At 45.6% G+C, this 25,981-nt stretch overlaps 1 protein-coding gene across 2 annotated transcripts in view; it reads right to left on the bottom strand.

The window, feature by feature from the left end:
• Positions 1 to 25,981, bottom strand: part of LOC119459741 (protein toll-like) — a 247,057-nt gene that overhangs the window by 11,179 nt on the left and 209,897 nt on the right. Inside the window, exon 1 of one of the 2 annotated variants that reach the window (XM_049671217.1) lies at positions 14,999 to 15,984. The exons of the other annotated variant lie outside the window; for it this stretch is intronic. Coding sequence (XP_049527174.1) covers positions 14,999 to 15,730 — 732 coding nt within the window. The 5' untranslated portion in view covers positions 15,731 to 15,984. Of the gene's footprint in view, positions 1 to 14,998; positions 15,985 to 25,981 lie in introns of those variants that run through there. 2 annotated transcript variants of the gene reach the window in all.

Here is a 25,981-nt window from a genome sequence, read left to right as displayed (position 1 = left end):
GTGCGGGGTGAACGACCGCGCGACATTGCCGACTACCTCGCCGGAGCCCAGCGGCAACCCCGACGACCCTCATGCTCGCCGTCACCAGGCCGCTACATCTCGCCGCATCGCCGTCAGTACACCGGTCCCACCCGGGACCGATCTCCCAGCCCTTACCGAGGAAACTAAAGGCAGCAACCGATGGAGGTGCGGTTGCTGTACGACGCAATGCCGAAGATCCTCCGCCGACGACGACGACGACGACGATTCGCGAATCATCACGACGAGATATCAGCACGCCGCCTAGCAACAGCCTTGACAGCACTTCGCCGCCGCAAGGAGACCGGCCGACGCGACGTAGCAGCAGCGGAGCAAGCCGACGCAGCCGTGATCCGACGCCACGACTTAACCGTAATGCTAGACGACGGTCTACCGACTTAGACGTGCTCATCGATGGTCATAACGTCACTGCTCTCGTCGACACTGGCGCCGACTATTCCATCTTCAGTGGTGCGTTCGCCGCCAAGTTAAAGAAGGTGAAAACGGCCTGGCAAGGACCTGATATCCGGACAGCGGGAGGCCGCCTAATAACGCCGGCTGGAATCTGCACAGCCCGAGTCACGGTAAACAACCGCACTTATCCGGCGAGCTTCGTAATCCTGCAGCACTGCTCCAGGGATGTCATCCTAGGCATGGACTTTCTAAACCAATACGGTGCAGTCATCGACTTAAGATCCAAGTCGATAACGCTTTCAACGCACAACGCGCTACACCGGATACAAGCATAAGTTACCATGCCTTGAATGTGCTTGAAGAACAAGTCACCGTTCCGCCTCGCTCCAGCGTAATGATTACCGTCGGTACCGAAGTGCCTGCCTGCAGACATGGAGGGCATCATCGAGGGCGATCATCACCTACTGCTCGACCGTGAAATTTGCGTCGCTAGAGGCATAGCTGAGCTACGTGCAGCGTACAAGCACATTAACAAAGGCACCACGGTCGCCTACATCGACGAAATAGTAGAAGCCAGCAGTGCTTTCGCCTTCACGGATTCCAGTGTACCTGCAACGACGACTATAATACCTGAGCCAACTTTCGACGTCAATCAGAACCTTCCCAGGCATAAGAAAGAACAACTAAAAGCTCTGCTCCTGCAATACAAGGACTGCTTCTCGTCGTCGTCAAAAGTTCGACAAACCCCTTTTGCCAAGCACCGCATCATCACCGACGAAAATGTCCGCCCACTCCGTCAGAGCCCGTACCGAGTTTCGGCGCGCGAACGTGAAGCCATAAGGCACCAAGTCGACGAAATGCTACGCGACGACATCATCCAGCCGTCCAAGAGTCCGTGGGCGTCCCCCGCGGTGTTAGTGAAGAAGAAGGATGGAACCCTACGTTTCTGCGTCGATTATCGTCGCCTCAACAAGATCACGAAGAAGGACGTATACCCCCTCCCACGGATTGACGACGCCTTGGATCGACTCTACAACGCACAGTATTTTTCGTCGATGGACCTCAAAACCGGCTACTGGCAAATCGAAGTCGACGAGAGGGGCCGGGAGAAGACTGCGTTTATAACACCAGACGGACTGTTCGAGTTCAAGGTCATGCCGTTTGGTCTTTGCTCGGCACCTGCGACTTTTCAACGTGTCATGGATACAGTACTGGCAGGCTTGAAGTGGCAGACTTGCCTCGTCTATTTGGATGACGTCGTTGTGTTTGCCTCAAGCTTCGAAGGACACCTGCGGCGCCTTGAAACAGTTCTTCAAGCAATCAAAACCTCCGGACTCACTTTAAAGCCCGAAAAGTGCCGCTTCACATATGAGGAGCTCTTGTTCTTGGGCCACGTCATCCAAACGTCTGGAGTGCTCCCCGACCCTCAGATAACTGCAGCCATCTCCAACTTTCCTCCGCCCGCCGACAAGAAGGCAGTGCGTAGATTTCTTGGACTGTGCGCCTATTACAGGCGCTTCGTCAAGGACTTTTCGCGGATCGCTGAGCCACTGACGTACCTCACGAAGGCCGACGTCGAGTTCAAGTGGGAGACGCCGGAAGTTCGAAGCATTTGAAGAACTAAAGCGACGCCTGCAATCGCCGCCAATACTTGCGCATTTCGACGAAAACGCCGATACCGAAGTCCACACCGACGCAAGCAGCGTAGGACTCGGCGCCGTTCTTGTGCAGAGGACTGACGGACTAGAAAGGGTTGTAAGGTACGCTAGCCGGTCGCTATCGAAGGCGGAAAGAAATTATTCCACAACAGAAGAGGAGTGCCTCGCCATCATCTGGGCTACATCAATGTTTCGTCCCTACCTCTATGGCAGGCCCTTTAAAGTTGTGAGCGACCACCACGCCTTGTGTTGGCTAGCTAACTTGAAGGATCCTTCAGGTCGCCTCGCACGATGGAGTCTAAGACTTCAAGCATTCGACATCACCGTCGTTTACAAGTCCGGGCGAAAGCACTCTGACGCCGACTGCTTGTCTCGCGCCCCCGTCGAACCGCCGCCACAAGACGACCAGGATGACGACACTTTCTTGGGACACATCAGTGCCGACGAATTCCCCCAACAACAGCGAGCCGACTAGGAACTAACGAGCCTTGTAGACTACCTGGAAGGCAAGATCATCATTGTGCCGAAGGTGTTCAGGCGAGGATTGGCGTCGTTTTTCTTGCAAAACGACATTCTCCCAAAGAAGAACTTCTCGCCTCTCCGAGCCAACTACCTCCTCGTGGTACCCGCAGCATTGCGTCCAGAGGTTCTGCAAGCTCTCCATGACGACCCAACGGCTGGACACCTCGGTTTTTCCCGCACGCTCGCGAGGATACAAGAAAAATACTACTGGCCTCGCCTCTCTGCCGACGTCGCCCATTACGTAAGGACATGCCGAGACTGTCAGCGACGCAAGACACCGCCAACAAGGCCAGCCGGACTTCTACAGCCGATCGAGCCACCTCACCGACCGTTCCAGCAGATCGGGATGGACTTACTGGGGCCTTTTCCGACGTCGACGTCCGGCAATAAATGGATCGTCGTAGCTACGGACTACCTCACCCGCTACGCCGAAACAAAAGCCTTGCCCAAAGGCAGTGCCGCCGAGGTAGCCCGATTCTTCGTTGAGAACATCCTCCTGCGTCACGGTGCCCCAGAAGTCCTCATTACCGACAGAGGTACGGCCATCACGGCTGAACTAACTCAAGCCATCCTGGGCTACAGCCAGACAAGCCATCGCCGGACCACCGCCTACCACCCGCAGACGAATGGCCTCACCGAGCGCCTAAATAAGACCATCGCCGACATGCTGGCAATGTACGTCGACGTCGAACACAAGACGTTGGATGCCATCCTTCCGTACGTGACCTTCGCATACAACACGGCCATGCAAGAAACGACGCACATCGCGTCGTTCAACCTGGTCTACAGAAGGAAACCGGCAACGACGCTTGACGCCATGCTACCGGATGTCTCCGACGAAGAAAATCTGGATGTTGCCACCTATTTGCAGCGTGCCGAAGAAGGTCGACAGCTCGCCCGCCTGCGCATCAAGAACCAGCAGAGAACCGACAGCCGACACTACAATCTTTGACGACGCTACGTCGAGTACCAGCCCGGAGACCGTGTTTGGGTCTGGACTCCGATACGCCGACGAGGACTTAGCGAGAAACTCTTACGTCGCTATTTCGGACCATATAAGATCATCCTGCGTATTGGCGCACTGGACTATGAGGTCGTGCCGGACGGTATTTCGCAATCACAGCGGCGCCGCGCACGACCTGAAGTCATCCACTTGGTGCGTCTTAAACCTTTCTACGCCCGCTGAGGAACTTCGGTCCTTTGTTGCTTTGTTATTTTTGTCCCTTTCTGTACGCGTGGTTTTGTTTTCGCTTTCGTATTTGTAGCATCGGGACGATGCTTTTTAAGGGGAGGGTATTGACACGTATACATGTTTATCTTTCACCGGTGGCCGCTTTCCACCGGCTAACAAATGTTAAACGTTATCGCTCGGCGCAGGACGCGCCTGTATCGGAAGTTTCTAGAACGGTAATCGATGCTTCTTTTCGTTGCCTGTTTTCACCGACGCTTATGTTATCTGATTGTGTGGCCGACGCAAAATGTCTAGAACTTTCTGGAAGACACGCGGGCATCAGGGATTAATCTGGAACCTTCGATGACTCAGGTATAAAAGCCGACGCGTCGCGCCGCTGATCAGATTTTCGACGATCGCCAACTGTGTTCGCCGCTATCGTTGTGCTTTGAGTGTAGCTTGCTTTTGTGGGCCCAGGTTCGGTCAATAAAGAATCAGTTTCGTTATACACAGTTTTACGACTGTTTTCTTGAGCGTCACTACTACGTGACAATATTTAGTTTTCACAAATAATCAATTTCTCAATTATTATGAAAAGATGAAAATTGTCAATTCGAAAATTGTAGAGTAACATAAAACATCCCGATACAGCTGTCTATTGCTAAATAAGTGCTAAATAAAAGTGGTTTTTACGAGCGTGAAAGATGCCCGCGAATACACGCAATATTGCCGCGCGGCTGGCCGTTCGAGGCAACTTGCGGTGGATTCGCGGGTTTCTTTTACGCTGTGCTAGGCGTTAGGCTGCGTTAGAGGGGAAAGGGATGCGCTATAATGATGTTTTCGTTACCTCTGGCAGTGAGTATAAAGGAACATGTAATATATACAACGCACTCAGCAAGAAATCTAACTCTAAACCCATGCTTGCTGAGTGCGCAGTTTTAGGTACATACCATGAAACGCTCGAGCGTGGAATGTTTGTAGCCTTCAACATCCATAAACGTGATGAAATTTGCATCAGCGTGCCTTCACAATGACTACACCGCAACGAGATCATAGACTCATCTTCAACATGACATAGCTCTGTTGACGGTGACATACCATGTACTTGTTTGTTATTTTTTTCCTTGCACTGATTGCATTCTCACGATTTGCTAGTCGACAAGAAGCAAAAATTGGTTAGTCAGCGCCTTGGACAGTGTGTCGTCATAATCCCGTATTTAGTTGAGTTTTAGCTCTCGAGTTCAGTATAGTACCAACCAACGCAACTCAGCACGCTACTACGAATAACGTGCAATCAATGGATTCTAGCAGAAGTAACATATGGGTCAGGTACTTGGAGGGTAACAAACCCTTAGAAGGAACTACGGACCGCGCAACGACGGTGGAACGGAACATCTTAGGCGTAACATTTACTGACAGGAAGGCCGCGATGTGCATTAGACGGCAAACGGAGATAGCCAATATTGTCGTGCATGTCAAAAGAAAGAAATGAAGCTCGCCAAAACATATAATGCCCAGGGTACAAAACCGGTGGTCCGTTAGACTCCTGGAATGGGGGCCAAGAGATGGGATGTGCAGTCGAGGATTGCAGAGAATTTTGTCATGTGATGAAATAAGGAAATTTGGAAACATGAGATGGGGTCAGTTGGCACAAGATAGGGATCATTTCATATTACTGGAGGAGGTCTGTGTGCTGCACTGGACGTAAAATAGGCTAACAATCATGATGCCGAGACAAAGTATGCCGCAGGAGGGGTGGCGTGAATGTTTTTAGATGTGAGTGGTCCACTATTCTGTGACGATATGGCCAGTTTGTAGAACCTACAAATACCAATAGCGTGGTTTAACGTAGCAATAAAAACAGCGAAATGCCCCATGCATCCTTTAGACGCCCACTGTAAGTTTAGTTTTTATTTGATTTTACCAGTGACCGACACGCCATGGTTGCGTAGTGGCTATGGTCTTGCGCTTCGGAGCACGAGGTCGCGGCATCAAATCCTGGACGCGGTGGCAGCATTTTGATGGGGGCGAAATGCAAATCCACCCGTGTACTTAGGTTTAAGTGCACGTTAAAGAACCCAAGGTGGTCGAAATTAATCCGGAGCTTCAACTACTGCTTGCCTCATAATCAGATCGTAGTTTTAGCACGTAAAAACTATACTTTTTACCCCTGAACTTGGAAACTTCTATAACTCCGACGGCGGGCCGCCTGTAAAAACACAATATTTATTAATCATTTCGCGGTCAGCGTCATCAGGTTTTGTCGTTAAACGCGTGTTGCATCTTCAACTCACGTGGTCTTGTAATGTTCTTTATAAGCCTAGTAAAAGCGGGAGTTACGTGAGAAGTGTTTATGCTGTAAAATTGCGTTTTCACTTTCACTATTTCACTTTTATCGGAGACCCATGAGACATCAACGATTGCTTAGTTAGCTCTGATTCACTTCTTATTGTACAAAGTTGTTGATCTTATTTTATTTTAACGCCGTCAGCATTATTTGCCTACTTCAAGCGTTTCGAACCTATCTATCTATCTATCTATCTGTCTGTCTGCCTTTGTGTCTGTCTGTCTGTCGGCCTGCGTGTCTATTTATCCTTTTACGCCGACACAGTGGCCGAAGTTGTCTTCTGGCAGGGGACACTAGGTATGTGGTCGTGATCGTGATGCCATCGTTATCATTCCAGCGTCGCTATCTCACTTTCATCTGGCCTTCGTAGTTATGCCTTCTACGACTACGCAGTGGCCCAAGTTCTTGAATAGCTCGGGCCACTAGGTAAGTGCTCGTGGTCGTGATGCCATCGTGGTCGTTGCATCGTCGTCAATACGGCTTCAGCCGCCGATCGTCTTTATTTCGCCATCGTCGCGGGATCGTCTTCATGCTGTCGTTGTGCATTCTTTGTCACCCCACTGTCGTGATGCTGTCGCAGTCTTTCATCGTTGTCATACTAATTTCGCCGTCCGCCTTTTTTCAACGCGTGCTCGTCACGCCAACGTTGTCTCACAGTCGCCGTGATACCATTCACGTCATGCCGTCCTCGTCAAACCGCCTTCGACATTCAATCGACGACAGTCTTTCTTCGTCATTCTATCGTAATCAAGATGTCGTAATTCAATGTGAATATACCACCATTGTCACGTCATGGTGGGCATTGCGTCGTCGTCAGACAGTTGCTCTCATTCGTCCGTTGTCGTCATTCTGTCATGGCTGTGCCATTGTCTTCATTCCAGCTTTACAATACAATACAATACAATACAGATTTATTTCCAGAAATACAAGATTTCCGGTGGACATCATAGGCTAAAAGCTGTTGGTAAACAGCTTGACTAGGCCTATGGTCCTTTACAAGGCATACATGGTGGTTACATCAAAAATAGTAAGATTGTTAGACACTCAAAATAAATAAATTACATAAATGCATAGAAACAAGACAGAAAAATTAATAAGAGAAAATATATTTGATACATCTGAAAAAGAAATATATGTGTGTAAGGGTTACAAATTGGTAATACAAACGGGCTCTGATAAACAATCAATGATCACATGTTTACAAAATGCTTTCGAAGTTCTTTGGATGAGGAAATATATGTACCTTCATATTTATTTAATATAGATGGTAAGTTATGTTGTAATGACAGTAGGCTATATTTATTTCGAAACCAGGGCACATGCCACGTGTCGCTATTTCTCGTATTGGCAGAAATTAATTTAGGTGTCAATGATGCAGCAGACACCAAGAAATTTTTGAAAGCAGTATTTGAAAAGTAAAAAGAATTTAGAAGCCGAAAAGTGTATAGGTGTTCTACTTTAATAATTTTATGTTTTAGAAAAGCTGGCCGCGTTGTGTCCAGAAAACCCATGTTGTCAATGTGCCGAATCACCTTCTTTTGCAAAGAAAAGATTTTCATAATGTTCGTCTTTCCTGTGGTCGCCCACACTAAGCTACAATAATTTAAATGTGAAAAAAATAAGGCATAATAAATGTTTAGTTTTGCTTTGGGTGGAAGAAGGCATCGACATCGAGACAAAACACCTGCGATTGCAGACAATTTCTTGCAGATATTTTCAGTGTGTTTATCCCAGGTAAGGTGCGAAGAAAAAGTAACGCCTAATATTTTATGTTCATCAACAATTTGCAGTTCTTTACCAGCACACACTAGAGTTTGATTACTACTAAGAGCTTTATTTCTTGCGCGAAATAGCATTACTTTAGTTTTAGTAGGATTTATTTTTAGGCAATTAGTGATTGACCATTCAGATAGCTTAGTTAATAGATCGTTACATTTTTCTATTAATATCTGTGAATTGGGACCAGAAATAAGAAGAGTAGTGTCATCGGCATATATGATAAATTTTACAGTTGTATCAATTTTAATAATGTCGTTAACGTAGACATTAAAAAGCATAGGACCTAATACACTTCCTTGTGGCACGCCGTTTAATAAAGGAAGGAAAGAAGACTTCTCGTGGTTTATGCAAACTGATTGTTTCCGATCACTAAGGTAGGACTCGAATAATGTTAATGGAGTACCTCTAACGCCGTTCTGTGATAATTTCCATAGCAAAATTTTATGACTTATACTATCGAAAGCCTTGCTGAAGTCGATGAATAGTGCCAAAGTGAAGAAATTTCTTTCTATGTTTTTTAGTACATGTTCCTTAAGAGTGAGCAAAGCAGTTTCCGTTGACCTGCCTTTACAAAAGCCGAACTGAGCACAAGATATAACGTTTTGTCTGTCGAAAAAATTTGACACGCGGGAAAAAATAATCTTTTCTAATCCTTTGGAAAACACTGGTATGATTGAGATGGGTCGGTAATTTGATACATCATTTCTGTTGCCTCCTTTAAAAAGTACAGTTACCCTACTCATTTTCATTTTCTCTGGGAACACCCCAGACTGTAAAGCTAGATTAAATATATGCGTTAAAGCTGGAGTGATGTATTCTAAAACATACTTTATAGGTTTTATTTGTATATCATCAATGTCAAGAGCTTTACTATTTTTAAGGTTCATAAAAATGCAAAATACATCGGATTCACTTGTGGGATTTAAAAATAGACTGTTCGAAGTGGAAAGAAATGATGACGTATAGGGCGGAGTTTGCTCCGTTTGCTGTGGCACGGTTATACTTGCAAAGTACTTATTGAAATGATTTGCGAGCGCTAAACCTGATATTTCATTGTTATTGCAGATTATCTTGTCCGGTGAGGTAGAATGCTTTTTGCGACCAAGAACATTATTGATAATGCTCCACAAGGTATCAGAATGTTTACTCGTGGCGTCTGCAAACAGACGCTCATGATAAGCATTCTTAGCACGTCTAAGTTCCGTATTTAACTTGTTTCTGTACCTTTTGAATAGTGTCAGTGCCTCAGGCACGCGTGTAGTAAGAAATCTAAGGTACAGTTTATCTTTGTGTTTTATTTTTTTTAAAGTTCCTGCGTAATCCAAGGTTTTCTTATCTTTTTGGTTTGCGTAATCTTTTTGAAAGGGAAATGTGTGCTGTAAATTTGTAGAAACGCAGAAAGAAACTTGGAATACGCGGCATTTGCATCACTTATTTCGTATAGGAAAGACCAGTCGTAATTGCAAACGTCATGTTTAAAAAGTTCCATATTTCTATCAGACATATCTTGTATTGTAAACACGTTTGTCTCAGAACTACTTTTTTTCACATTGATACGATATGTCATAAACACAGGGCAGTGATCACTGACGTCCGACGTTACTGTTCCAGCATGCTCTACAACAGTGCCAATATTCGTGATAAGAATGTCAAGACATGTAGACGAAGACATCGTAACACGAGTTGGTGTACTAATTAGATTAACAAAACCCGCACAGCTAAGTCTATTAGTAAATTCTAATGTGGCAGCTGTATTTTCAAGAAAATTAATGTTAGTGTCTCCCCCGCAGACAAGCCGAAATTCGTTAGCAGCAACATATTCCAGTAAATTATCAAAAAAATTCAGAAAGCCATAAATATTTCCATTTGGCGGGCGATATACGACCGAAATTATATCGGATAAGTGTTTAAGCGTTAAAATTTCATAGTCGTATGTTGTTGCACAAAATTCTGATACATATTCGCATTTACATCCCGACGCGACATAGATTGCCACACCCCCTCCTCGCCTGTCAGTTGGATTTAAAACGCAATCAGCATAGCCATCAAGGTACAGCCGAGCACTGCTGTCATGATACCATGTTTCGGTTAGCATAATGATATCGAACTTGAAAGAAAACAGATTAAAAAAATTACTAATTATTTCTTGTTTATTGGCTGCAGATCGAGCATTCAAGTGCAGAGCGGAAATGCTGGAGTTTTGTTGTAACTGCAAACGATGCGGTAAGATGAAATCATGATATTCCATGGCCATCTTTAGCGAGTGTTCCCAGTAGCGCCAGAAACAGCAGACCTAATCCTAGCAAGGTCACGCTCTTCCGATATTTGCACAGCATCAGAGCTATCATTTTCCCTTGCATAGATCTTTCCGTTGCTGGTCCACACAGATTTCCATTTATGTTCATATTTCCTTTTCACTGCCATGCCAAGCAGCCTCTTTAGCGCCGGGCACAAGTGTTCGTTTACGTACACGGGGCACGTGGATTCTAATCCTAGGTCTCTGTTCGCGATTCTTGTTTTCTTTGCTTTTTTCAAGGCGGCGTCGCGTTTGGCTCTAGATTTAAATTGAACAACAATGTTTGTTTTATCCGGGTTGCGAGTTGGAACACGGTGACAACACTCAATGTCAGATGAACTGATAGGCTCATGGATTGCATTACCGATATCAGACAAAATAATAGCAAGGTCCTCATTTTCTTTCTTTACAACACCCTGTATTTCCAGATTAGCATTTCGTGAGTACTGCTCCGAATGTGTGAGTCGTCTTTCAAGTTCTGCTGCTTTTTTTTCTAGTGCAGCACATTTAGCGCGTAGTTCGTCATTTTCGTTTGCCTGAGTTGCATTCTTTGAGAGCTCAGAATTCAGCCTTTGCTTCATTTCTTCGATTGACTCATGCAAAAAGTCAATGCTTTTACTCATTTGGCGCTGCTCATTGCGCACCTCCCGGATTTCATTCCTGAGGTCACGTTCCGATGCATCTTTGAAAGCTTTGAATTCTTGTCTAATTTCTTTGAGCAATTCAGTCCTTATCTCTTCCTTTAGCTTTGCGAGTTCCTTAGCCATATCGGTAATGCTACTATACAGCAGCCAGGTGCACGAATCAAGCAAATACAAACTCAAACTTCAAACAAACTCAAACTTGGCATTGGCGACGATACTGTATAAATGCAAATGTAAATGTATATGTACAATGGGCACTAACCTGTAGTAAACAAGCAGTAACCTTTAGTTGAGCGCCGCACAGCGTCGTCACCAATGCCAAGTGAAAGGACGGGTGGCTGGCAGCCTTCTTTTATACCAAAGGCGGTATCGCAAGATGCCGAGAGATTGCCTAGAACTGATGATGGGCCCCACGCCTCCTGGTGGCAGCCAGTCCAAAACTACGTCTTCCGGGCTTTCGCTGTCTACGGCGATGTACCTGACGAAGATCGATTCTTCCCAAAACGTCGGAAATGCCCAGCTCCGGCAATCTGTAGTAAACAAGCAGTAACCTTTAGTTGAGCGCCGCACAGCGTCGTCACCAATGCCAAGTGAAAGGACGGGTGGCTGGCAGCCTTCTTTTATACCAAAGGCGGTATCGCAAGATGCCGAGAGATTGCCTAGAACTGATGATGGGCCCCACGCCTCCTGGTGGCAGCCAGTCCAAAACTACGTCTTCCGGGCTTTCGCTGTCTACGGCGATGTACCTGACGAAGATCGATTCTTCCCAAAACGTCGGAAATGCCCAGCTCCGGCAATCTGTAGTAAACAAGCAGTAACCTTTAGTTGAGCGCCGCACAGCGTCGTCACCAATGCCAAGTGTCATCCGGTTGTCGTCATACTGGAGTCATTACGCCAATGCCATAATACACTTCCCACCATCCCATTGTCTTCATGCCCGCGTCGTCATGTTGTCTTTGTATACCCTCGCTGTCATGTCATCGTCGTTATACTGTCTTCGTCTTTTCATCGTCGGCCCTGCGTCGTCCGAATGGCGTCCTACCGCAGTCTTTCTCATTGGCGACTTTGGCAAGCGAGTGTCACAGCAATCTCTACTGATACCGGTGACAGTGCTTATCGTATACAGTCGAAGCAAGGCTCAGAATGGACGTCACAGATTTGAAATAAATGTGACTTCGGCAATACGGCGCGTCACTGCATTGCTTGAATTCTAATCGCATTACCATCGACGGTAATCGTGAGAACGGTTATGCCATAATTTTCTTTTCCTTTTTCGACCACGATTCTCTGCACTTAACTTTCTTCGCTCAGCCTGAATTCATAAGCCACTATCACATTGAAAGCGAAACTATTCTTTGCGAGCCTCTCCAGGTTTCGTGACCGTGGGGACTGTAGCCTGGCTGTTCCGTTGCCGAATAGGCCCACCCAGCGGCGCGCCGTGCCCGCCGCTGGTTTTCTTGCAGCGCCGCCAGATGTCGCTCGCCACCGTGCATACAGTTACGTGGTGTCAATTCAACAGCAAGTAATACCCACAGTGAAGCAATTTAAGTACCTCGGCGTACAAATAAACGAAGGTAAGAATTACTCAAGCAACCGCCAATATAATCTGAAAATAAAGGGGAAGTGGAATGCTGCAATAATGAACCAAAGAGCACTGTGGGACCACAATAAGTATGAGGTGGTGCATGGTATCTGGAAAGGAGTAATGGTGCCATCGCTAACATTCGCAAATGCCATTCTATGCTTAAAATCGGATATCTTGTCGGGTTTGTAAGTTAATCAAAGATCAGTAGGCCGGTTGGCTTTGGGAGCCCACGGTAATACCACAAATGAGGCAGTGCAGGATGACATGAGTTGGGCCTCTTTTGAAGTCAGAGAAGCATAGAGAAAAATTAGTTTTTAAGAAAGGCTCAGGAACATGGATGAAAATAAATTGACGGCTAAAGTGCACAAGTATCTCTACATGAAAAGCGTAGACACAGAATGGAGTAAGAGGTCAAGGAAGTTGGCAACCAAGTACAGGATAATTGAAGCTGTAAATAGGCAACCAGGAATCATCAGAAAGAAAGTGAGAGAAATAGAGAGTGTGAATTGGGTGCAAAGAATAAAAAAGGACCATGGAGATTTACAAGAATGAGAAGAAAGAAATTAAAAGGAAAAATGAGTACGATAGCACAAAGGGCAGTGCCTTGCTATTTGAGGCTCGAGCCGGTTGCCTAAGGACGAAAAGATATCGGAACAAATATTTGGAACTAGATGAGGCATGTGTATGCTGCAGTAAAGATCCAGAGACCACTTAGCACATCATAATGGAATGCGACGGGATTCACACAGCGAGAACAACCGGTAACGTACAACTTTCAGAAGCGCTTGGGTTTAATATGGAAGAAAACATCAAACGATCAAATGTAGAGATAAGCAAGGGACGATTGGAGTACTGGTGGAAAAAAAATCAGGGATAGATTGGTACGACCTGATCTCTTAAAATCATAGGTAGTGGTACAAGGTAGGTTTTGGAAAAAATTTAAATGACTAATGAGAGGTATACAAAAATGCTAGATAAAGAACATGTATACCTGAATAAATCAGGCAGGCTAGGTGACTGTTTATCGCCGCCCCGTTTAAAAGGGGATGCCATTAAATCGTCAGCATCATCATCACACGCCTACACGTAAAGCTATACACGTACAGCTAAGGGAAAGATGGAGCATGTTTTATTAGAATGTGAAGATATTTGCCCAGCGATATATTTAGGCACCTCTGGTATCTTTGAAGCCCTTGAGTTTAAGCGAGAGCAGGGGGAAAGTAAGCATGTCCACAATAGAGATTGGTAAGATGCGAGTGGAAGATTGCTGGAAGAAAAGTAGGGAAATGACGAACAAGCGTCCGAAAACGAAGTTCCCAATAGGGGTTCAGACTGTTAGGGGATGAAAATTTCTTCTTTTTTTTTTCTTCTTTTGAAGACAGGCAGGACATTAGGAAAAATAAGAACAGGATATTGGTGGCGCCACCCATTGCCCCGTTCCAAAGGGGCACTCCAAGCATCCAACCATCCATCCGCACGCTAGCGGCGGCCCCGGCCGAGCGGGTGAAGTAAAAAAAAAAAAAAAAAAAAAGAAGCAGAAAGCTCGCCTTCGCGCATCCGCTACTCTACGGTAATGAAGAACTAAACTCATCTTGCGGATAGAATGGATGAGAATTGCCCTACGTACGTATGCGCATGCTGCCTCTGAAACAGCGATGCGTTCAAGGCGTCCGTCGTACCCGCTATTAACCAGAAACTCCACAAAAGGCTCGGTAACATTTGTGTGCACCCACGCTTGTGTGTATGCGTTCGTGTGTGCGTGACCTCGTGTTTCGACTCTTTAGGCACTCACACAAATCTTCGCTTTATGTAGAATAGACTTGGATCTGCTGTAAATTGGTTTTCATGAATTATCCAACACCATTACCTTTCGGCAGATGCAAGTTTCGAAACCGTTATTGCCTTATCGTTATATGTTTCATGCATGAAGTACGTTAATGGGAACGCGGCGCGTACTCAGCGTGTATGTCACGGAAATATTTGTGGTGAATTTTAGTGTATTACGCAGTAAGGCTCAATTTAGGAAGAAATAATTTTCAAGGTCGGGTATAACGCCATGCATGTGCGCGAACATATCATGTACGAAAGCTTGACTTAGTCAGCCAAAAAGGTTTCGGGCACCCGCCGTAGCCTAGCGGCTTTAGTGTTGCGCTGCTGAGCACCAAGTCGCGGGATCGAATCTCGGCCGCGGCGGGCGCATTTCGATGGGGGCGAAATGCGCGAGCGCCTGTGTCCTGCGCAATAGGGGCACGGTAAAAATCGTGCTTTTGGCAAGTAAAACCGCAGTATTCAAGATTTTTTGAACCGCGGGAACCCATAAAACGTTCAATTTCCGAGCAGGTTGTTACAGAATCCCATAGAACCGTACATCACAATGTTGTTAGCATATACTATTAGAGTCTACTATTAGACCTTTTTTGGGATCCCGTAGTTTGTAAAGCTTTTTGGTCCGCTGTACATGACTGCCTTCTTGTTCCGATACAATAATACTTTAAAAGGTGCCTGTTACTGGTGCGATGATTCCTTTATGAACTACAATAGTTTATATGAGAAAAGTGACTCACCTCTAATTTGGGCAGGTCATTGAACACTTCTTCAACAGAAGAAATGCGGTTATCATGAAGTTCCACTTGTATCAGCAATTTTGTTTCCCTGAAAAGGTTTGGCAATAACTTGTGAATATTATTGTGCGACAAGGTCAGATATTGGAGTTTGGGTAAGCCAGATAGATATTCCTCGTCGATTGTCTCTATTTCGTTGTAGCTGATATCCAGATTGGTTAGTTCGGGAAAAGTGAGCTGTCCTTGAAGATGCTTGATGGGGTTCCTTTGTACGGCGAGTACTTGAAGACTCTTTGCAGCAGTCAAACCAAGAGGAACACTTTGCAGTTCATTTCCGTTCAGTCGCACAGAAAACAACCTCGTCATGTGACGTGCGGCCGCTTCCCCGATGTGGCGTAAACCACAATTATGGATTCGTAGCGAGAAAATAACGTTGTTGGTAAACCAGGAGGCCGGCAGCTCGGTGATATTGAGGTTCTCCAAGTTCATCTTCCTGACGAGGACTCCTTGTAGGTTTTCCATGTCCGCATGAAATTCATCATCTACTAAAGTGCCCTTACATTTGACCGCAGCGCCGTATGCCAACCGCGAGCAGAAACAGCGTCTTAGGGCTGGGCATTTAGTGTTTACTTTTTTCCTTCCAACGGCCTCAGGTACATGTATTGCGAATACCAATATAAACACTACGAAGAGCTTGCGCTCATAGTAGGGGTCTATTGTGGACCCGGGAGACATTATCGTAACACTTTCCGCTTAGCTCGTTCCAGACTACGCTTTGCGGAATAATGAATAAGGCTCACCGTTTGTTCTTGGCAAAGTAGGTGGACATCGTCTCACCTCAGCTAACGGCAGCACATCGCCGAACAGAGTACCCGTTGTACACATCGAGTATAATTCCTGGAAAAAAGCATCGCAAATGCCGCCACCAGGATACCAAAATAATGGTGCCGAGTTCTCGCTACTTGCGCCAAGGTAAACCTAGGCCATCTGCTTATGATTCTTTGATGAAGCCTTCGTGTGATGGCGCTAAGGTCACTTGCTGAAGTCTTCAGTGTCACGGGTGTGACGCAAAACTTTTCACATTTCACGAAAAGCGCAGGAAAATACACCTCACCGTACGAAAGTGAGCTCGTCGATGACTTCAGAAGCACGTAGAAGTGGCACGTCGTTCAATTCAATATTCCGAGCTTCCAACCAGATATTACGAGTGAAATCTGCGAGGTTGTCTTTAGGTTTTTGTAGTTGGTCAGATGTTGTTCGCTGGCACTGTAGAAGATATAGGAGCGTGTGCCGGAAACACAGTCCTCAACGCTATTGCCCGTTATTTGGCGGCAGCCGTCAAAATGACATCGCCCATATCAGCGCAAACTTGTTAGAGGGAAGGATATCCTGTGGATGTCTTGGAAGTTGTGGCCGGATTCAGCTGCATCGTTGTAGTTGATAAGCTATCCAGAGTCAGTCTTTGCTCCAAGCTTTAAGTACTGAACCTAAGTGAAACCCTTCCTACCGGTATTATGCATTCGTAGTTTCCGTGCAGAGGTTTATTATAAGATATGCGGGGTTTATCACGAAACATATATGCGCCCAATACAGCGGTGCAGAACGTCTGCAGATATGTGTGATTTGAGCGCACATAGTCACAGCGGCACCTAATTTCACACGAAACACACTAACCAAAAAATGAACATGACAACATACCTGCCGATAAATTTATTGGCGCTGCAACGCGAGTGAGAATTTGGCCATATAAAAAAATCACGCTGGCGCCAGGCCACATCTTCAAGTAAGAGTCAATTTTGCAACGGGCTACATAGTGCATAACATAGCAATCACTCGTGCAATGGCCGCACGTTTTTCTTCTAGCAGTTTTCTGCAGCAACTTTTGTACTATACCGCAAATGACCAAATTTAGTAGTAATTTTGGAAAGAGCTCTATATAAAAATACATTGTGTTAAGCTATGCAGGTCAAAACGGATAACACTCGAAAGGGCGACACGCACCGATGTATCACCAGCATAAATTCAAACGCGAACAAGTTGGAATGAGCTCATATGCGTTGTTACATTTATAAGTTCCCTCGCATTAGTAGTAGTGGCCATAATCTTAATCGAAAACACACATTCGGGACTATTCCTTCCTAAGAAAACAGCTACTTAGTGATTACATGTCGCTCTTCCATGTAAATGCGCAGAAAATGCGTTCTGCTTAGTTGCTTTCTGGTGGCGTTTCAATATAAGAACATTAACGCTTGTTAATCTTCAGTAACTAATGTTTGGTACACATGTTCACCATGTACTCGTACACATACATGGTACACATGTTTATAAATTTCTTTCTCACGATTAGGGTCTCCTATGAGTAATCTACCTAGATAAACGTACTCATTTACAGACTCAAGAGGCTGACTAGTGATCCTCAATTCTTGTTCCCTTGCCAGGCTATTGAACATTATCTTTGTCTTCTGCATATTAATTTTCAACCCCGCTCTTACACTTCCTAGGTTAAGGGCCTCAATCATCTGCTGGAAATTGTCCCCATTGTTGCTGAAGATGACAATGTCATCTGCAAACCGAAGGTTGCTGAGATATTCGCATATGGCAGGCATTGCCAAATCCTGACTGGGAGCTTACCACTGTCATTGAAAAGAAAACTGTACAACCATTGCATTCTATCGGTGCTAACATATAAAGCAGAAACTTGGAGATTAACAAAGAAGCTCGAGAACAAGTTAAGCACCGCACAAAGAGCGATGGAACGAAAAATGTTAGGCCTAACGTTAAGAGACAGGAAGAGAGCGGTGTGGATTAGAGAGCAAACGGGGATAGCAGATATCCTAGACGACATTAAGAGGAAAAAATTGGAGCTGGGTAGGCCATGTAATGCGTAGGATGGATAACCGGTGGTCCGTTAGAGTTACAGCATGGATACCAAGAGAAGGGAAGCGCAGTCGAGGACGGCAGAAAACTAGGTGGGGTGATGAAGTCAGGAAATTTGCAGGCGCAAGTTGGAATCAGCTAGCGCAAGACAGGGGTAATTGGAGATCACAGTTAGAGGTCTTCTTCCTGCAGTGGATATAAATATAGGCTGATGATGATGATACATGTTTGACGAGTTGTTTTCTTTGATTGCAGAAAGACTACGGCTTTAGCCTGTTAAGTATTTGCCATCAGGCAGGTGAATCACCACAATTCAGAAAAGTTTTACGTGCCATTTATCCTCGTTTTAATTTCTGCGAATTATCTTTGAGATTTATTCATTTTTTTCTTTTTAACTGTGTGATTATATTGCGATAATTTTTTTTCTCTCTTACCGTTCATTTCCGATGATGTAGAAATTGTATATTATATCCATTACTCACTATTTGCCACATTCCTACTAGCCCCTTTTTCACGTCTTGTTAAGAGGTCTCCCGACAGTTGTTAATTCGGGACCACCGAATGTGTACTTACACCCACCTTGTATTTGATTTTGTCGTCAAAAATAAATATCGGTTGATCGATTGATTGACATAAATATAGGCTGATGATGATAATGATACATGTTTGACGACTTGTTTTCTTTTGTTGCAGAGAGACTACTGCTTTAGCCTGTAAGGTATTTGCCATCACGCAGGTGAAACACCACAATTCAGAAACTTTTTTATTTATGCTCTCAGTACATGCATATCATGCCAGTATAGGCGTAGCGCGCATCAACGGACGCGGCACTGGTGGCAGCCTCGCGAAGTGCTCTCGGGAGAGGAGGCAGCCATCCGTCGTTGTTTTCTGCGCCGCTCCTTGTGCTTCTCTGTTCAATTCACGTTCTAGGAGCAAAATTAGCAACGCCCTTCGTATGTGTGTGGCGGACAAATGTTCATGGAATGTTGAAGAAGCATTGTTGCCCTTTCCCGTTCGTCCGTGCCTTCTGATGTTGCGCCTGTTCCCTTTCCGCACTTGTTTCGCTTACATCAGTATCACTGAAATGCCTTCCGAACAGGGCAAGAATCCCTGGATCGCCTCGCTGATCGACGTTCTCTCTACTCCTTCGGCGACACCAGCTCCACGGCTCTCTGGCGCCCTTCGTCGCCAAGTACCTCCTTATGCGCTCCAGGACGCCATGTTGTACCACCGCAACTATCAGCCAGATGGTCGAAAATGGCTTCTATTCTACCTCGCCATTTGCGCTCCGATCTGTACATGCACTTCCACGCAGACCCGCAAAAGGCGCACGCTGGCGTTTTGAAAAAGTATGATAGAGTTCGTCAGCGATTCTACTGGCGTGGAATGTACACACACATCCGAAAGCACATTCGTTCCTGCATTGAATTTCAACACCGCAAAACAACTTGTCACACTCCTGGCCCATTACAACCTTTGCCATGTCCAGCTCACCCGTTTGACAGAATCGGCATAGACCTGTATGGGACCCTTCCTTCCGCCCCGGCGGGTAATCGGTAGATTATTGAGGCGGTCGACCATCGCACTCGTTATGCAGAAACCGATGCTCTTTCTACAGCTTCGGCTCGTGATGTTGCCTTGTTCATCTTGGGCAGCTTCGTTTTTCGCCACGGCGCGCCACGCGAGCTGCTTAGGGACCGAGGGCGTGTTTTTTTTTGGCAAATCGTCCAAGAACTACTGAGTGCGCGCAATACTATTCATCGCCCCACTACAAGTTATCATCCGCAAACTAATGGCTTGACGGAGTAGTTTAACCGAATACTCGGTGATATGCTCTCCATGTACAGAGCCTCACCCTCTGTACATGGAGAGCATTCTAATTGGGACTTCGTGCTTCCTTTAGTGACCTATGCGTACAACACAGCCACACAAGCCACCACTGGTTTTCCCCCGTTATTTCTACTTACGGACATGAACGCTATTCCACACTGGCTACTATACTTCCATACCGCCCGGATGTGTCCAAATACCGCCCAGCCTCAGAACTTGCTCAATGTGTCGAAAAGTGCCGCCAACTAGCGCGCTCATTTACATCCGTGACACAATGTTTTCAAAAAGAACGCCTTGACCATGCTAAACCTACCCCTACCTTCCCTGTTGGCTCGTTTCTGTGGCTTTCAATTCTATGCCAGACCTCTCACCCGCACGTTTCCAGCGAAATATCACGGTTCCTACCGGATCGTTCAATGCACGTTGCCATTGCACTACATCGTCGAGCCTGTGACACCTCCCACCGACAGACGCTGCCGCGGTCGTGAAACAGTCCACGGGAGCGGTTAAAAGGCCTACTACGACCCTCTTGTGCTTGCATCGCCTTCGGTCGCCAGGATGGCTCCTCTTCGCCGCTGGGGCCAATGTTGTTGGGGAAGAGAGTCACGAACTATTGAGAGAAGACGACGGAGTCAGGCAGCCCGGAGAGCGCGAGACAGTGACCGACGCTCTTGGGCCAAGGCTGTTGATACTTAGCCCTGCTTTAAATATACCCCATTATAGTTTATTTCTTTATTTATTTATTTATTTATTTATTTATTTATTTATTTATTTATTTATTTATTTGTACCCTCAGCACCCCAACTCATTAAAGAGGGGACCGAGTTGAGCTGGATCAACGGACAGAACACAATGAGCGAAATGAGTAAAGAAAACTTCCTAATTATACAATTTAACTCCTGGTAACAGCAAGAACAGCCAATAGAAGTCCATAACAGATAAGCAGTTGTATAGTATTACAGCGTTAGCTAATAACACAAACATAAAAAAGGGAATGTGGTGACTAATGAAGAAACATTGGGTACACAATGTGAGATAATGCAGCATGAAAATTGTTCTTATTAGGAATACTTGCGATTTTTGTGGGAAAGCCGCTATGTTTAAGTAAATGTTCAAGGCGAAAAGGAGTCTGAAATGAATGTTTTATCATGACAATTTTCAATGCCTACCTTATTAAGGCGATCAATGTGTTGCGGTGGAGATATAAGTTCGTCATGTTGTGATGAATGATAATGCAGCTTATGACATAATGTTAACCTAGAGACAATTTACGGCGGGAAGAAAGAGATAGAAGTCCAAGGTTTCGTTATAATTGCGGGTATACTAGCAGTTCCATGGTAATTGGAACAGATAAAACGAGTCGAGTAACTTTGGACAAGTTCGAATAAAGTAATAAGGTTAGTTGTATAAGGATCACACATGGCAGATGCATACTGTAATTTTTGTCGTATTAGTTTTTGCAAGCTAATAACTTGAGAGAGGATTGTGTACTATAGAAGTTGCGCCGCAAATAACCCCGAATTAGATTTGGATTAGTAATAATGTGTTCATTATGGATTGTTCAGGTGATCTTAGCTGTAATGTAAACCCCTAAATCCTTGTATGAAGGTACAGGCTATAACGTAGTGGCGTTCAGTAAGTGCGTTGAAAAATAAGCATTTATCCGGGATACGCGCGTATGTTTATATTTGTTCGTAAGACTTTTGTAAAACTCTCGTTCCCCGTAAGTTGCAAACTCATATATAAAAGTTAACTGCTTACGATGCTTTAACAGACGCGATTTACAGAACTGCGAGATGTCATTTTGATGCGGTATACAGTTTTGTAAACTACGCGCACCATATTCTTTTTACTTTCCAAATTCCGGAAATGTTGGTAGAGACTTCCACGTCCTAAATCAAGATGATGCTTCCTGGAGTCACTAGTATTTATTTTCTCTCTCAAATGCAGCCAAGTTCGTTCACGTAAGGCCATCAGTTGTTTAGTAAGAGCATTTCTGTTTCACATACGTTAGAATACGGAAATCGCAATTCCACCCGAACTAAAGCTTCCTATTGAGGGTGCACATGGGGTCAGGAGTGGATATTTGTGGCTACAAAGTGCATTTTCACATTTTCGCAATTATGACTTCCAGCTCTTTTATACTCTGTGTTAGCAGCATCTAACATCACTGCTGTATGCAGAGCAGGAGAGATTTGCATTTGTCTATAAGCCGGCGTCACATGCGCGCCGGCTACTTTCAGAGGCCGTTTGCAAAGTGAATATTGCGTACGCTTTGTCGCAATCAAAATCTGCATCATATGAAAGTTCACTTCTAACCATTTCTAGCGCACTACAGCACGAACATCTAAAGAGTCATGGCAATCACGCAATCGTTTTGCAAAGGGATGCTAAAAACGTTGCTCAATCATGAATTGTCAAATTCAGCTGCTTATCACATCAAAAGATACAGGCGCCGAATGACGGTGGAATGGGCAGTCCACACTTCTGGGTTCAAGCCTGACGTCGGTGGCCACAACGCCCATCCTTTCTCCTGTGCAACTTGCTGAATACCTGTAAGCAGTGGTACCTGCAACGGAAAGAACTTCAGCCGAGGTCACTACGGATATTGCACCGCTTGAGCAGCTCGAATACACCAGGTGGGTCCATTGAGGTCACGAACTTTGAACATATATCCTTCTTCGGTTTACGCAGAGTACAGGAACCTTTGTCACTTTAGACAATGTTCTTCCCTACTCTGTGGACAGTATTACGTTATTGTGCAGCTTTCTGGAAGGCGTACATATTCTCATTTATTAACGCGATAGCGTTAAGGACCCCGAGTCGCAGAAAAGCCGGCATTGGTGTCGGCGTGTAGATCGGCGTCCGTGGGGAAGCAAATCATCCCGAACCACCCCGACCGCACAGGCCCTTCGTGTGATGCAAGGTATTAGTGAACAAAAAATGGAATTTCTCACAGTGAGATCCGTCACAAAAATGGTAAAGCACGACTTAACCACAACTGGTGGCAGTCGGACTGTTATTTGAATGTACGAGAAAACACAGTTCTGTTACGAGAAAACTCAGACACAAACCCCTTTTGCCAGCATTTCTATCATACTACCATCGGCGCGCTCGGGTAGGCTACTTGCGAAAATCTTATCCAGATGGCGCTCGCATCCTCGGCAGGTCAAATTGGGACTTGGCCTGTCTAATGCGTTTTGGACAAGCGCGCGCGTCGGGGAATAGCAAACAATTATTAAAATATCATAAAGGTCCTAGGGCCTTCACATTCTTATATAAAACGACATATTGATCCAGGACAAACGTCTTCCCAACAATGCATTTCTGTTAAAAGCAAGCCGACTTTAAGGGGATCGGTGTAAACTTGGTCATTGTAAGCTGGCTTTCCCACGATCTGTGTAGCATCGAAGCCTACTGAAATAAAAATACGATGCGAAAGGGTCCCGATAACGCTATCGCGTTCCACTGTTAAAGGCGAAGCTTAAGCGTCCTCCATTTTTTTTATTTTTAGGAAGAGTAGGAAAGGCGCATAACAAAATCTACGTTAAGTTTTCTAGAACACTTCAATTCATTCAAACTACCCACTCGAAGGGCTCATTTTATTTCTCGCACATTTTATTTGTATTTTATTTATATGAGTTGACAAGTCAAGACTGAAAGTTAATGCCAGTCCTAGATATTTCTATTCCTGAACCTCTTCAAGGAGGTTGTTTTTACAGCGTCAGCTGTTATGGGCTCATTCCAATAGTCGTTTCGGTTCGCGTCGTAGTCCGCGGTGGCCGCCACCGCCGTTGGACGACCCGACCCTCCGTTATTATTATAGCGCCATCGAGTTTGTATGGTGGCGCCAACGCAGTGTGCGCAGGCGCAAGCGACGAGATGCGATTCAGACGAGGTGCCTGTTTCCTCTTTACCTCTATACTCCATCTCCCCCCTACGACGCTGCGCCGTGCTCCCTGATGGGCTGCAGAATCTAAGCGTCTCTTCCCTCCTTCATAATCACCATATATAATCAACGCGTTTCCGATGTGAGATGTGCGCCACGTATTCTGGATACATCTTCAGTACACGTTATGGCGTCTACTCTCAAGGTACGAACCGCTGCTGAAGAAGCGAATCGTCGAGCTACGTGCGCGGCTACAACCAGGCATCACCAGGCTCAGCAGACTGCTGTGCAGAGAGAACTAAAGTCGCAGCTCGCCGTCGACGCCGGGCAATAAGTTCAGATCGTTCTCGTCAAAACGAGGCGAACAGACTTTGTCACGAAGACCCTGGTGTGCGTGGTGCCCAAATTGGAGCTACTCTTGAGCCGCTCCACCAACTTACGCTGTGACAGTGCTGCCTGTGCCGCACTGGCCTGTGACTTTTTATATAGTAGGCAAAGGGAAGTTTGTAGGCAAAGGGATAGTGATGGTGATGATGATGATGAGATAGCAAAGGGATTGTATAGTAGGCAAAGGGAAGTGATGCACATGTGCACAGTTTTCTTGAGGTTGATTACCATTTCCCATTTAGCGCACCGCTCTGCCTATTTATTTAAAGCGCATTTTGCGCATTGAAGGTGATTTGGTCAGAGACCGAATTGACAGGGGTGAATAGGATGTAGTCATCTGCGAATAACTTCAAAGATACAGACGAGTCTGCCACGTCCACAATGTCATTAATATAAATATTAAATAGGAGTGGTCCCAAATCAGACCCCTGTGAAACACCTGAGCATATATCCAAAAACCGCGAACAGGATCCGTCAACGCTAACGTACTGATTATGGTTGCTTTCCCTTATTTATTTCTTTTTATTTATACATGTACCTACAGCGCCCTCTAGGGACATTGTTGTAGGGGTGTTTACCATACAAGAATATATAAATGGCATTATGCAATAAATACAATATGCAACAGTTTAAAAGCATCCGATATATGGAACGAATACAAAGGCACGACAACGGCCCTTGACATCAAGAACAGCGGTCGAAAAAAAAAACACCATGTCAACACATGCTTTTTTAAAAGTTCAGGAAATTTGGTGAGTGGGGACGTAACGATCCGTTCCGGGAGGCTATTCCACTCATGTATTGTTCTCGCGAAAAAGGCATTTACGAGAGCGTTTGTTCGGCACACATATTCGCATACTTTCAAAGGATGGTCCCTTCGTGATGAAATGTAGCTAGATGACTTTATGTAGTTATCTTTATTGATCCCTGTTTTGTCGTGCATTATCTCTTCTATAAGATAATAGAAGAGACTTAATCTGAGATATTTACGTCTTGAGGAAAGTAAGGGCCACCCAAATGAGTTGACAATTTCGCTTGAGCTTCTCGTGAAGTTGTAATTGCCTGTCACAAACCGGGCGACACGTTTCTGGACACGCTCCAGTTCATCAATATTTACTTTAGTTGCTGGGTCCCAGGCGGTGCAGGCGTGTTCCAATATTGGGTGTATATTTAATAATATAGAGTTTACTTAAGAACAGAAGGTGCTTTCCTGAAATTACGTCGTAGAAAGTTTAAAACGCGGCTGGCGGTTGCTGATACCCTATGAACATGGTCATTCCAGGACAGTGTGCTGTTAATGAGGACCCCTAGGTACGTGTATTCCGTAACAACACGTAATGATGTCTGTTCCATAGTAATCTGCAAGTAGAGGCAGCTTTTTTATTGCGATAGCAATTATATGGACACTCCAAAGCAGATTTCTGCCGTCGCCGTCGCCGTCGCCGTGAGGTTCCATATGACGTCAATGGAGATGAAATCGTCGCCGCGCGCCGCCGAACGCTGTATGTGCGAGTGAAAGGGCGCGAGGGACGCGCGCTTTCACGGGGAGTGAACGCACGGCGGAGAACAAACGCGCGTTCTGTGCCGTGCTCCCTTAAGGGCTGCAGAAGTACGCGTCTCTTTCCTCCTTTACAATCACCATATATGTAGAGCAAACGCGCCTTCTTCTGACGCACGAACGGCCGTGGGGGGGGGGGGGGGGGGGGAGGAGGAAGGGAGGCGACGTTAAGCTGCGGCACCAAGTGCCTATTTATATCAGAGGCTCCGGCAGCAGTCACCAACGCCGCACGCATTTTGTGCGAACGCGGGCAAAACGCCGACGGCGTCGACAACAGTTCTCCGTGTTGCCGGTGCTGCTGCATGTCCAAGTTTATACAGCTAATAAAGCTACTATCATTACTCCGTATAGCTCTCTACAAATTTGCTATCGCAATTGATGCTTCGCCTTTCAGGTGAAACTGCGACAACTTTTTTTGTAAACCTAACGACACAGCACTTTGACA

This window comes from Dermacentor silvarum, chromosome 7 (assembly GCF_013339745.2).
Source record: "Dermacentor silvarum isolate Dsil-2018 chromosome 7, BIME_Dsil_1.4, whole genome shotgun sequence".
Classification (NCBI taxonomy): Eukaryota; Metazoa; Arthropoda; class Arachnida; order Ixodida; family Ixodidae; genus Dermacentor; species Dermacentor silvarum.
Note: the sequence above shows the minus strand (reverse complement) of the source record. Positions and strands in the feature narration are given on the sequence as shown.